This window comes from Camellia sinensis, chromosome 4 (assembly GCF_055761805.1).
Source record: "Camellia sinensis isolate YWXY chromosome 4, ASM5576180v1, whole genome shotgun sequence".
NCBI lineage: Eukaryota > Viridiplantae > Streptophyta > Magnoliopsida > Ericales > Theaceae > Camellia > Camellia sinensis.
Window position 1 is genome coordinate 114322637 of NC_138964.1, and position 14694 is coordinate 114337330.

General features: G+C 33.2%; 1 protein-coding gene across 1 annotated transcript; it reads left to right on the top strand.

Annotated features, from left to right (window-relative positions):
• The first annotated feature begins 1780 nt into the window (after nt 1-1780).
• LOC114311874 (Pyridoxal phosphate (PLP)-dependent transferases superfamily protein) lies at nt 1781-12525 on the top strand. The gene is made up of 9 exons (XM_082866017.1): nt 1781-2806; nt 2935-2982; nt 5079-5207; nt 6947-7006; nt 7811-7967; nt 8647-8753; nt 9027-9085; nt 10433-10541; nt 11826-12525. Exons 1-9 carry the CDS (start codon nt 2744-2746, stop codon nt 12276-12278), a joined length of 1185 nt encoding a protein of 394 aa, XP_082722143.1. The 5' UTR covers nt 1781-2743; the 3' UTR covers nt 12279-12525.
• Nucleotides 12526-14694: the final 2169 nt, after the last annotated feature.

Below are 14694 nucleotides of genomic sequence, written 5' to 3' on the forward strand. Positions count from 1 at the left end.
CTCACGTTGTTCTTTTGTCTCCATAAATAATTGTATTATTCTCACTAAAATGAAACTAAAATGGGTGGGGGAAAAACTCACAAACCTTGTGCATGCTTTCTGTTACAACAACATGAATACTTCTCTATATTTTTTCAAAATAAATCTAAACTCAAAACTTGTTCATCTATAATTTATTTATTGTGACATAATATGTCACTAAAATTCTAAAAATTTTATTGTCTTTTACTTTTAATTTCATTAATTAATCCATAGATAAGTTAAAAGTTGATTTATTTATTTATTTTCTTCTTTGACACTTTTCAATTGTGTGTTATATTTTTATTTTGTGTTAATATTGAATCACTCTTTAAAGATCATTCAATCATTTCTCTATTTCATAGTATTTTCTTTTTCAAAGATTTTGGACTAAAAAAAGAGCAATGGCATTGTTGTAGTTATCATCACAAGAATGAAGTTGAGGGTTATGTAAAAAGTAAGAAAAGAATCAAATAGAAAAAGTACAGAAAACTGAAAATTAGAATTAATGTGCAAAATTGATTCTTTATGCGTATGAATTTGATATTGTTTTTAATCTTTTATTTATAGCTATCTTTATATTTAAACATTTATTTGGATATTGCTAAAAAAAGTTTTGAATTTTGTGTAATTATGATTGTATTTGTACATTCTTTAATTAAATAAAAACCAAAATTATAAGGTATATGCAGAAATCTCTTAGAAGAAGAGTTATAGGAGCTCCAAATTTTGAACTAAATTTGTTGATTTTTAAATAAATAAAAAAAATTTAAACAGTGAGTTTTGAAAGCATCAAATTTTCAAATTGGAATTTTTAATTTTTAATTACTTAAAAAATCTATTGTTTAGTTCCTTTTCTCCTTTATCAATATGCCACAAATAATTAAATATATACATTGGTTTAAAATTGTATTACATATTAAAAATTGATATGATACATGATTTATACTGGGGTATTCAGCTCATAAATCTAATTTCAAATTTTGTTTGGCCAAAAGTGCACTCAAATATTTTGTCTATAAGGGCACACTTAAATAAAATGATCAAAATACCTATATACATGCTATATACACAAACCAAACCAAATCAAACCAAACCAAATCCTACACCTCTCTCTCTCTACTCTTCGCTCTCAACTTTCCGCAAATCGTCGCCGTCCACCTCTCATCTATGCCTTCGTCTTCATCTCACTTGTCGCCCTTCTTTCGCTATGGTCAGTCGACTCTCTGTCTCTCTCTCCTCTTTCTTCAATCCCCATGGTAGCGATGGAGATCAGAGTCCAAATCGACGATCGTGGTCAAGTTCATTACCATAACTCTTCAGGTAAAGTTCGCATCGCTGACGTACACTGGTACATGATTGGTACGGTAGTAGGCCTATTACTAATAAAAACTATCTACTAAACTCAATATTTTATAGCTTTCGTTTAGGATGTGGGTTGACTTTTTAATTTTTTTTGACTATTTTAATCTGGGACTAAAAAGTCTCGTTTGAGATAGATTTTTTGACTTTCTTAACTTGTGTAAGAGAAAAAATAAAATAATTATAGTTTGAATGTGACATTTTATCTTATTAGACGAAAAAGTTTATTTTATGTTTTTATAACTAAAATAACCCAAACCTTTGCGTCAAACATAACCATACTATCCTTAACCTGAATTTTTCAATAATTACCCCTTATATTTGTGATTAATTTTTTTAAAACTTATTCTTCATATATTATTATTATTTTTTAATTTTTTAAGATGGATTCCTTAACTTGCCTTTCTATTGGTTGTTGTTGTTGGTTTTTTTTTTTTTTTTTTTGTCTGTGATCGGCGGCAGTCAAATCTTAGAGAGAGAGAGAGAGAGAGAGAGATAAGAGATGAGACGAGACAGACCGCGGCGGGGAATCTATTCTTGTCCCACAAAACACCAAGGAAATCCCTAATGTACTTCTCTGTTGTGTGGCTCTGATTTTATTGCAAATCAAAATCCTCCAAAACACTTGTCGAATAATGAAATGATATATCAGAATTCCCATCACATAACCCAGATTCTTTGTCCTCTCAATTTCCAGAGAAAATTCACCGGGTGGTTTTTAATAGTTAACACTGTCTCTGTAATTTCTGATTTCCTTGAGAAATCTGGTTCATTATTGGCACCGGAATCCTCGGAGATTCCCGCTGATGATGCATATAATTACCCACCAAATATTTATAAAATCTGCTACTCTCTTTCTTGCATCACTATTAGAGAGAGAGAGAGAGAGAGAGATTTGAGTCTTCACGTTATTGTGTTAGGTAGAAAGAGAGAGACGGTCAGAGTAGAGAAAGCAATTAATTAACTCGATCTATTGAGGTGGTTGGTTTGGTTAGTTCTAGTGAGAGAGAGAGAGAGAGAGTTTTTATCTGTCTCTCTATCTATATAATCTATATAATAAATAGTGAAATTATCCTGTTCACAAAAGTCAAGTAACGCATAAAAAAAAGCAATCCGCAGAGATATGCGAAAAGCGTTTTTGTTTTTTTCCGGTTATAGTTATCATTGTTGAGTCTCTTACAAGGAAATTCAGCTAATTTGATAGCATTTTTACTATAAAATTTGCAATCTTTGCTGAAAAAGAAGACCCATTTCTCTGCTTTACCGACCCCAAAAAAAAAGGAAAAAAAAAGAAAAGAAATTCTTTTGGAGTTTCAGAGAACCCTTTTTTCTCATCTAGAGAGAGATAGAGTGGAGGTGAGAGATGGGTTCGCATGGGACGCTAGCGAGGAGGGCTGTGCAGACTGAGACACCCATCATGGTTCTGGTAAATTTTCATCCAAAACCCTAAACTGGGTTCTAATCCATTTTCATTTTCATCTACTCTTTTTTTTCCCCCTCATTTGGTTGTGTTTGTTTCCTGAGAAATGTGTGATGGTGTTTTGTGTTTTGCAGATACAGGAAGTGATCCGAGGTGCCAAGGACGCACTTTCTCTGGCTCAGGTTTGTTTACTCTCTCCAATGTTTGTCAAAATTTACTTACTAATTTTAGTTTTTGGTATGTGAGAAATTGAGAGATGTGAAAAGTTTTTGTTTTGTCCCTTTTAGGTCTCAAATTTGTAATTCACCAATTCATCTTCCACGAGAACATGTTGGGATTGCTGAAATCATGGCCTCGAAAATCTCAATTTTTTGATGATCATTAACAACCAATTACACGTTCCTGATTAAAATCTAATTGAACTCCAACTTATTTAACTTATTTATTTATTTATTTGTTTATAGCCTTGTTGCTTCTACCTAAAGTTTATCACCGGCAAATTGGTTTGGGGAACATAAAGACTGTGTTGAGATATGAGTTTACAATGAGTTGAGAACATGTGTTATTGTTTTAACGTCAAATGAGGTACTTTGTAAAGGTGGTTGGGAAATGGGAGTGGTGAGTTATATTATAGACCTTGTTTGTGGGCCTGAAAGTATAATGTTATTTATATGTTCTTGCTCCACCGACAAAATCCAAGTCATTTCCAGGGAAAGGGGGCGCATTATCAGTGGCTTTCCCATCCTCTTGGTTAATTCTAGAGGTTCAAACCATCTTAATTACACATAAAAAAATAGTCTTTAAAAATTGGCTTATCATTTTTTTGATAAGTCATTCATTGGTTAATCATACAACAGCTAGTTCTGCAAATCGGTGTCACCGTGGTTTGTACATAATAATTAAGAAATTTCATCTTATCTTGATTGCTAGCATGACATGGTGCTAAATTTTTTTGTTTTTTTGTTTTTTTTAATAACTCTCTCGCTCTTCTTCTTTTTTGTATTTTAAGATATCACTTTTATGTTGAGTCATTGATGTTTCGATTGAAACTTCCTTATGCATGTAAAGGTTAACATGGTGTATTGTTTCAGACCCATAGATCATCCTTGCCAAAGTTCATGCAGCGTGCTATTCTGTAACTGCTAATTTTTTTCTGTATTGGCCTAATTGCATCATACTTAGGGTTCGTTTGGGATGTGGGTTGACTTTTTGGCTATTTTAGCTTAGGGCTAAAAAGTCTCGTTTGGGATAGACTTTTTGGCTTTTTTGACTTTTGTGCGAGAAATAATGAAATGATTATGGTTTGAATGTGACATTTTGTCTTATTGGCTTTTTAACCTATTTTGTCTTTTTGTGGCTAAAATAGCCAAAAAGCCAAGCTTTTTGGCATGCCAAACGAAGGCTTATAATGTTTACTATTATGAAAAGTGAGCAATTGGTGGCATTTATTTGTTTAATTTTTTAGCACATTAACATTTGGTTTAGAGTCGGCGTTTACTAGTAGTATTTTAAAAATTGTCAAATACTGCTTTGCCTTTCAACACATTACAGAATCCCAACCTGTTAAGGATTTTGATTAATTCTTACTGCTGTAGAAAATTTCTTCTTGGCATGTGATGAAGTTCTCTTTTGGTGCTCTGAAGTCTGCATAGTGGGCTTGTACAATTAAGGCCATAAGTGGTCAATTTGTCATGAATTATATGTTGTGGATGACTTTTATCCATCTTGACAACATTCTTATATTGCAGATTGTTCTTAAGTGGGCAATTTTGATACATTTCTTGTAGTAATCCTTGGAAAAGCCCTTGCTCTGTTAATGGCTATAATTAAAAATTCAGGGTATACTTTTCCAAGAAAAAAAAAAAAAGTTTTGGCTGGGATAATAACTTGATTGCATGAGGTTCCGGTGGGAAGCTCAGTTTTGCTCCATCATTTCTGTTTAGGCATTTTAGAACTTCTGTACAATGCACTACCTTCATGTTGTGGGCTACAAATCTAAAATAAAGGTTTTCAAGCCCTAGAATGAAGATTTTTTATGCTTCTTGACATGGTTAATGTAGGCTTCATATTGAGAAGATTTTCAACCATAATGACTCGTAAGTTCGTAAGCTTATATCGGTATCTTGTAGGTGGAAATACTTTGACAAGTATCATGGGAGTCTGTGACTAGTATTACTGATTGAAGCCGTAAACACTTTATTGCAATTGAGTATTACTTGCAAAACTTCTATGGCACTGTCTTAACAGTATCTCATTCTCTGATCATATTCTCATGTAGGGAGTAGTGTATTGGCAACCACCGAAGCCAGCGTTGGATAAGGTAAAAGAACTTGTGTGGGAACCTTCAGTTAGTCGTTATGGTGCTGATGAAGGTCTTCCTGAGCTTAGAGAGGCATTGGTTAGGAAGGTATATCTTCTGATTCTGATGTACACTGCAAACTGAAATTGTGTCTTCTTCTTCTTCTTCTTCTTTTTTTTCTTTTTTTTTTTCCCTTTCTGGATGCAATCATAGTTGTCAAATCGGGATTCGTATCGTAAATCGAAATGGTCTTGTACCGAATCGCGAATCGAATCGAATCGTGAATCGTAAAGATTCAGTCACTTTTTCTAAATTACTTAAAAACATATATCTATACATTTAGATGTTAAATATATCTTATGAATATAAAATATTTAGACTTAAATCAATAAAAATATTATTTTGAATAATAATCACGTAGTTTAATAGGTAAGAAGTTAACAAAGGTTCCTATATAAGATCACCATATTACCTTTTTTCTTTTTTAGATATTTCTTATCAACCATTTTTAATAAAGATGTAATATCACCATCTTGCTTTTTTTCTTTTTTAGATATTTCTTATCAGCCATTCTTAATAAAGATAGTAACCAAATAGACAAACTATCAATTTCCAAAGTAACAATAATTAACAACAATGTTGATATTTTGACAATAAGCATATATACTTTTCTAAGTAACAGTGAGCAAATAATAAGAAGGAATTATTTAGAATCTTTTATTTTAAAGCCTAAAACATTTTAAAAAGTATAACTGACCTCACACATGTAATATTCAATTTAATAAAATAGTAATAGATAATTCATAGTATGACTTTAATCTTAAACATCTTTAGAAGATATATTATGATTTTTTAAAAAGAAAAAAAATGGGAAGAAAGGTTAAAAATATGTTGGGTCTGATTGAATCTAACTGGATCTTATTAAAAACTCCATGATCACTAAAATAACAATAAATCATGTATATATGTTGGTTATTTTGGTATTAAACGCTATTAAAAGTTGTATTATGCCATTTTCACTAAAAAGATGGAGAAAAAAAGAGTCGAAAATATGTCGTATACAATAATTTCAAAAATTGCATGAATTGTAAAAAGTGAATCGAATCGTGAATCGATTATGAATCGTGCGATTCACTAGAGATTCACTTCCAAAATATATTCACCCATAGATTCGTATCGATTTTTCAAAAACTGCGAATCGAATCGTGAATCGAATCGTGAATCGTAAGATTCTGATAACAGAGGATGCAATCTTTAGTTTAAAGTATATGAAATATTGTCCTATGTGGGACTTCTTAACCGCGTTGGCACAAATGCAGCTATGATACATGTTTATCATAACCAATTTTATCAGAAAAGGTTCATACAAAAGGATTTACATTTTGAAACGTATTTGTTTTAAAATGGTAGATTTTATGATCCAGAGTAATGCCAAAAAAAAAATTCCTATTTATTTCCATAAGAGGATTAAAAGTTAAATATAATGAACTAAAATTTAAAGAGAGTATTTTGGCAAAACCAAATGTAAAAGAAAAAATTGGGCTATCTCCTAGAAATCTGTTTTTACATGATTAGTTTTAAAAATAATACATTTTATTAGATGTCTAGTTGTTAAAAGAAAATTTCACTCACATTTAGAAAACCTGAAGTTCAAATAGTTTGATATACAAAAGACTAACCCTATCATACCACATTCTAATTTAGTTCCCTGTATATGGGTCTGTAGGCTGCAACATAATCTGATATCAGTTTTTGACTATATCACTGAGCAACTGATATATATATATATATATATTATTTTTTCTACTGGCTTCTTATGATCAAATTATTTTTCTTTTGTTTTGCAGCTGCGTCAAGAAAACAACTTACATAAATCTTCAGTGATGGTTACTGCAGGGGCAAATCAGGTGACCATGCCTGCTGTCTATTTGTTTTTTATTTTGACCTAGTAAAAATAACAAATGTGTCTAGTCAATTTGTGCTCTCAATATTGGTTTTTAATTTACGTGGGAAAATGTTGAGGAGTGAGAAGGCCAACATAAAGCTATGTCATTGCCTCATTATGCATATGTGCTGGCTTTTGCACTTCTTTTGGTTTCTCGTAGTCACTATTTTCAGATGCATTTTTATCTTATTGGTGTCCTTGCTAAGTTTTAGGAAACCATATTTATTTAAATTCACAATAAGGTCATTGCCCTTCAGAACAGAAAATTGTGACCTTTTGAGTAGTATGCACAGTGGGTGTTTATGAGTTATAATTTCCCTAAGAACAAGCAGATAAATATGCCTAAGGTTGCCACGTTTTCCTTCTGGTGTTTATAGTCTTATCCTGATTGGTAATATCTAGCATGACGATGTATGGAGGATCACAAAATGTTTACATGCTTGCATGCTATGCAATATTATTTCTTTACACATTGCAACGTTGCATTCTGTTTTCTTTTGTTAATTTTCTTGATTAAAAAATAGATTTCCATACTTACCAAAAAAAATTGAAAAAAAAAAAAGAAAGAAGAGTTCCACATATGTCTAATACGATGGCCTTCCTTGCCTTCTTTTAAAAGTCTGTTTTGATACTTAAATGTTCAGTGTTTGCTTAGTATAGGATGAATATTAATCTCGTGAAGTTTTTCAGAGTTTAAAACAGAGAAGTTTTCACCCATCCATCCTTCATAAATTCTAAAAAAAGCTTTTACCCATTCTGATTACAGGCATTTGTGAATTTAGTTCTCACATTGTGTGATGCTGGGGATTCTGTAGTTATGTTTGCACCATACTACTTCAATGCGTACATGTCATTCCAGATGACAGGTGTTACTAACATTCTGGTGGGTCCTGGTAATCCAAAGACACTTCATCCTGATGAAGGTATGAAGTTTGCATTGTGCATGACCTGAAAAATATCGTAGTTCTTTTTCCTTGTCAATTTCTCAAGGAATCTTGTCGAGTATTCTGTGCCAGATTCTTGCTAAACAACATAAATTGTATGTATAAAAATATAATTTTGTTATTTGATGGGAGTGTTTCTGCAACAAACATTATGATTGCTGAATTATGTTTATATTGAGAATTGGGCACTTTCCTGAATTGATTAATTGCCTTAACCCTGTGGTTTCATCTGGTGGTTGCTAGAGCAGGCTGGTGACTTTTAAAATGCTTATGGAAGCCCATTTTAATTACTATAGTATCGTGGACCCAAAGACTGTAGTAGCAAAAAATGAAATGCTGATATCTTGAATTTAATTTGTTTTCAATTTTGATGGAAAACTGGGTTGGTGATTTTCCATTACTTGAATACCTTGTATTTCATTTTTCTTTTTATTTTAATCATCTTCTACTTTAAAAGTTTTTCTCTTTTCATTTTTTACAATGGTTTTTGATATACTAGTGTATCTATGGTGAAGTATTAAAGCCCTTAACTCTCTGTTGTAAGAGAGTATTGGAGAATTAATTTTTATTTGATTTAATTAAGGTACAGTACAGGGCATATCAAACAAAACACCACATAGTTTTTTGTTGTTCATTTATCAGATATTTTGCTTTTCAGACTGGCTAGAAAAGACTTTGCGGGAAACTAAACCAACCCCAAAGCTTGTTACTGTCGTTAATCCTGGAAACCCATCCGGAACTTACATTCCACTGCCTCTTCTCAAGGTCTCTCTCTTTCTCTCTCTGTGCATGTATGTAAAAATAAAAAATAAAAAAAAAAATTGTTAAGTACATAAATGCATACATAAACATACACGCGCACACTCATCATTGGAATCAGGACCAATCCTGAAGCACCTACCAAAACAAACAAAAAAGAGAGCCATCCTGATGCTTGTTGCGAACTGAGTTGAGAAAAACTATTTTTCTCTGCTTGTCTTAAAATTTTTTATTGAATCCCTAACTCGGTGTTTTATTTTCTTTTTATTTTTTGAGTAGAGGATTTCAGATCTCTGTAGGGATGCAGGATGTTGGCTTGTTGTAGATAATACATATGAGTAAGTATATTTTTTCTTATTTTTGAACACTTGATATTATTCTGCTTTCTAATGTAAATCGTTTTACCTTGTTTGATGATATTGCTAATTTTTTTATGAACAAAAAGATGTTGAATTCATGAGTTAAATATGAAATGTATATATCTATTGTGAATGCGATTATTTCATCAAGGACGAGTGCATAATAGAGCTTGTTGCCTATTTCATATTATAAATACAATAGTGCTGGAGCTTATTATTGGTTTGTGTTATAGGTACAAGGGTGCAGGTTTCTAATTCATTCCCCTGAGCTTTCATTATAACATAATTCATCATAGCTTTGAACTTCCAATGTGGCATCAGGGCATGACTTAATGTAGGAGTAATACCGTTGGCTTGTAAAAATAAATTTTGTAATTATAACGTAAAAATGATTAGAAAGTTTTTTTTTTTTTTTTGTGTGTGTCTATTAATAGAAAAGAAAAAAAAACAAATCAGCGTGAGGTGAGGACTGTAGAATAAGGGACATGCAAGAAATTTTTTTTGGGGGTGGGAGGAAAGAACCTTGGCAAAAAAAGGGACACAGTAATAGTTAGCAGAGAGAAGAATCCTTTTGTTTTGAAGGGGACAACATATACTAGTAGTTTTAGATATGTTTCAAAATTACTATTTTTTTGTACAACTATATATGGATGTGGTGTTAGAATAGATTATCTGGAATAATTTTCCTGAATCTCATGTCATTATGCATAACCTTGTAGACTTTACCCTGGTAAAGTTTGAAATAAGTGCAGGAATAATTTTCCTGAATCTCAAGTCACTATGCATAACCTTTTAGGCTTTTACTCTAGTAGAGTTTGAAAGTCTTCTTCTTCTTCTTCTTCTTCTTCTTCTTCTCTCTCTCTCTCTCTCTCTCTCTCTCTCTGCGGATGCTGCTTCTCTGCCATTTTGTGTAGTCCCTTGGTCATTATGTACACAATGGTTTGACATCATTGATCTCAGGCCAAAAAATAAGTCGAAGATCCAGCATAGTTACCATGGTCATGCTACAAATTCATCATGTCATATACATAACAAATTATTCAAGAAATTGGAAGTTTGCAACTGGAGTATATCTAATAATCATCATGCATTTTGCATTTAAAATATGAAAGTTCAAACACTAGGAATGACTTGTTACTTACGGAAAGGGGAATAAAAAATGGATTGTTGGTTGGGTACTCTTTTATCATTCTGTTGCACTTTAAAGGTTATTTGCTATTAATTCTACTGTTTGCTCAGTTTTCTAGACTATGACTTAGTTATATTTTCATGTGTTCCTGGGAAGAAGACAGAGGTATGTAGGAGTATTAACAATTACATGTGCAGGTACTTTATGTATGATGGCCTCAAACACTCATGTGTGGAGGGCAATCACATAGTCAACATTTTTTCATTTTCTAAAGCTTATGGAATGATGGGATGGCGAGTTGGATATGTGAGTAGTGCTTACTGTTTCTTATGTTTTTTATATTGATCAAAAAGAAATCAAATTGTTTTGATTAGAAATAAATATGAATGTTATTGCTTCCTTTTGAATTGAAAATGGAGCTTGCTTTTAATAAATATCATGATTAGACGACATTAATTGGCTTGCATTCTTGCATTTCATCGGTAATTATCACTTCTAACCTCACATTACACAACTAATGTAGTAATGTCTACCTTTTGGAAGTCATCACTACATGACTCATGCTACAGTAATAGTATCTGTTTTATCTGCTTAACTTGGTGGGTGGGATGATAAAAAAAGTGGTTTTCAAAAATGGTTGTTAATTGCTTTTGATTTCTTCCTCTGCCAAAAAATAAATCAATAAATTGAAAGAAAAAAAGAGGTTTTCATACTTTTCCATCACCCTATTCTTTCCAAAAAAATAATAAAGTTCTTGCAAGCTATCTAGAAACCTAAATGACAGGTGTTACATTCATATCTATTAGTTTTTACCATGCTTTGCAATACTGTCCAAATGAGAAACCTTGCACCTTTAGCCAGAAATTTCTACCAGATATGTTCTCTCTTCTTCGCAAGTTACCATTATGGCAAGACACCTTTTCTTGAGGTGATTCATCAGAATATCCTGTGTTGTAGCAGAATTGTAGGAATGGAGGACAACTTGGCAGGATTGCTTAAGAGGATGAATGAGAGAAAGAATGAACAAGGAAGAACTCTATATTTCATGTATATAATTTATACTAGCAAACATGATGCTTTTGCAATTTTACATTTAAATTTTTGGATAGTTTGATGATTGAGGGACAGTTTGATGAATGAGAAAATCATTTAGCAGTTTTGGGTAATTTGATAAATGAAAAAACTGTTCATTAGTTATTGGATGTGGTAGCTACTGAATTGATAGAAGTGAAGGGCATTCTTGAAAAAAAATAGAATGAGACAGTGTTCACACCAAATAAGATGTAGGTTTTCTTACCCTTTTCCTTTGTCATTTCCCTTCTTTATTTTCTATGTCATCTCCTCTTTCATCAAATACATCTTGCAAATCTAAAGAGAGATTAGGATGGGAACTCTCTGCCTGTTTTTCTGTTTTGTCAAATGTGTAGTGTGTTTGATCTCTTCTTATATGTTCAGTTGTTCATTCTTCTTATTTCTCTTGCTTTAAAATGAAGAATATATACTTCTAGGCTCATACTTGATAGTTTCCTCTTCCGTATTCAAAACAAAAGTGCGTGCTGCTAATAAGAGCCATCTATGTTCATAATGCAGATAGCATACCCTACAGAAGTGGCGGGCTTTGGAGCTCAACTCCTCAAAATCCAAGACAACATACCAATATGTGCTGCAATAATTTCACAGCGCCTTGCCCTTTATTCCTTAGAAGTGGGACCGGAATGGGTCACTGAACAAGTGAAAGATCTCGTCAAAAACAGAGCAATTGTTCTAGAAGCACTATCTCCGTTGGGAGATGATGCTGTGAAAGGCGGAGAAGGTGCAATATACCTATGGGCAAAGCTTCCAGACAAATGCGTCGATGACTACGAAGTAATTCGCTGGCTTGCTACAAAGCATGGCGTGGTTGTGATCCCAGGAAGTGCCTGTGGCTGTCCGGGGCACCTTAGGATCTCATTCGGAGGATTGTTAGAGGATGATTGTCGAGTTGCTGCAGCAAGGCTGAGAAAAGGGTTAGAAGAACTGGCGAGAGATGGGATGGTACATTAAATTAGATTCCTATTTCCTATTCATTTTGTAAGGAAAAATGTTTGTATTCCGATATCATTATCGGTACATGCCACTAGTTGTGAACATGTTCAAATTTAACTACATCTCTGAAGCTCTGCCCTCTTGAAAATAAGAAAATGTGGTGAGGGTGAAAATAATTGAAGTTTACAGTTTTCTGGTACTGTACATTGTGATTTTCTTGTGGAAATTGGAACACGGGGTCCGTTTGAGTTTGACCCAGCCTTTAGATGAGTTTGTGTGCGGTTTTGAGACCATTGCCATGAGAAGTTTGGTTATGGTGATGTGAGGTGGTATCTGAGTGTTGCTAGGTCCGAAACAGACTGGATGGGATTGTCTGTTTTTAAATTTCTCTCTTCTTTTGTCTTAATACTTTTAACTACGGGTGTGCGCAGTGCGGTTTAGACAATTTGAGTGTAAAATTATAAATCAAACTATGAATGGCGGATTGATGAATAATCAAATTGCGATTTGGGAGAGTTTTAATTTGCTAGTTGATTGGAAAATATTCTTAAACAATTATTAAGCATTTGCACAATATTTTTCGTATATATAATAATACAAATTAATTTTACATATTTTTTTATATATATAACTACTAATTTGTAATAAATTTTATATTTTAAATCTCTTTCACATTCATTTTTATTTTGATATTTTATTAGAGGTAGAAAAAAAACATGTACTAATTATAGCAGAGTAGAGCGATTTTAAAGACCGGTTATAAATTTTGAAGTTTAATTCGCAATTAGCAGATAGATCAATGCGGTGGATTGGGTGGTATTATGCACAATTCTATATTTTGAAGTTTAATCCGCAGTTAGCGGATGGCTCGGTGTGGATTGAGCGGTATTTTAGACATCCTTACTCTTAACTATCACCTTTTTGTCAATAGATAGAAAAATAATTACATTATAAAAAATATTTATATTATCAAACAAACCATTAGCCCACAATAGTTAGATAGTCAACAAAATCTAACAACTAAACTATCAAACGCCAAACCTAACAACCACCATTAATCACATACAAGGGTATTAAACTGTTGGCTACATATTTTGTAAAAGCCAGTTACAGTTCGACACGTGGCAGAGCAAGGGTAATAAAGGAAGGTTATTCAAGCCTTTAATCCTGATCGTACACGTGGCAATAAATATTGGTCCTCACATGATCTGAGTAACACTAGATCAATAACGGGATGTAAGATGACATATCTTCAACGGTTACTCATATTCAAATTCAAGTACAAGAGGGAAGCTCAACTGCCAGTAATGGCGTAATGGAGCTACTTGTAAGGAAGCATGATCAGCGATCATGGAGGAGCAGTTCGACGGTTCAAAGTGCAGTTCGAAGGTCATCTCTGACGAGTATAAATAGCAGGGCAGCCCCAGGAAAAAAATGGGACTCAGATCATACAAATCAGTCATTTACTTCATATATTTTCTTTTCCAATCTTTTACATTTCCAGTCTTTAAATACCTGTTCTTTAAATACCTGCACTTTAAATACCCGCACTGCACTTCGATTCGTAGGAGTAGCTTCAAGTAGATTCAAGTAGATTGCTGTTGTAAACCTCTCTGAGGCTGAGTTCGGACCATTGTAAGTGTTCATTTTTATGAAATACTTCAATTGTTCTTCATATTACTGTTATTTCTATTAACTTCTCCTAAGTCAAGCCACCAGTAAAAGTCCTCTTCATTGAGGCTGAAAAGAACTAAAACACAATCGTCTGATAATTGGTTGGCAATCACAATTTCTGTAAGGACTGATTGATCCTTGCTGGCACGCTCACATTCACAAAAATACCCTTCGAAAAGCCAAAAAGCCAACATATATTTTTGGCACGCCCAGTGGGACCTAATTAAAAATGGCTAGAAGAAGACGACAAGGAGAAAATGAACGCTTGGAAGAAGGCGTGGAAGGAGAGGTAGAAATACCAAATCCAGAGGATAATGTGGTAACACATCCTGTGGAAAACTCCTATATTGTCAGAACCTATGGTCGAACAGACCAGTACTTCTGGACAAGAACCATATGTTCATATTATTGGACAAAACCAAGGAATTGGACCGTCCACTGTGCCATTTATTCAACCAATAAATCCATGGGATGGTTTAGTAAATGCCATGGGACAACAATTAATGAACACAATGGAAAGGTGGGCAACATCCTTTTTGGATCGAATGAATAACCACCAACCAACAAACACAAGACACACGGAGGAAGTCGTAAATGTCCCCCAACAAAGATTGGCTAGAGAAAAACAGCCTATGCAAGTTAATGGACAGTATAATGGTCAAACTAGTAATCAGAACTATGAAAGACCATCACCTCAGTCTTGGTATGAACCCATTTCAAGGCCTATAGCAGGCCAAAATGCCTCAGTACTTAATAATGA

Excerpts from the sequence above, each read along its gene's own strand:
- LOC114311874 (XM_082866017.1), top strand. The coding sequence starts at position 2,744 with ATGGGTTCGCATGGGACGCTAGCGAGGAGGGCTGTGCAGACTGAGACA. Across the intron at positions 7,007-7,810 it reads TTACTGCAGGGGCAAATCAG|GCATTTGTGAATTTAGTTCT; the intron begins GTGACCATGCCT and ends TTCTGATTACAG. Across the intron at positions 8,754-9,026 it reads TTCCACTGCCTCTTCTCAAG|AGGATTTCAGATCTCTGTAG; the intron begins GTCTCTCTCTTT and ends TTTTTTGAGTAG.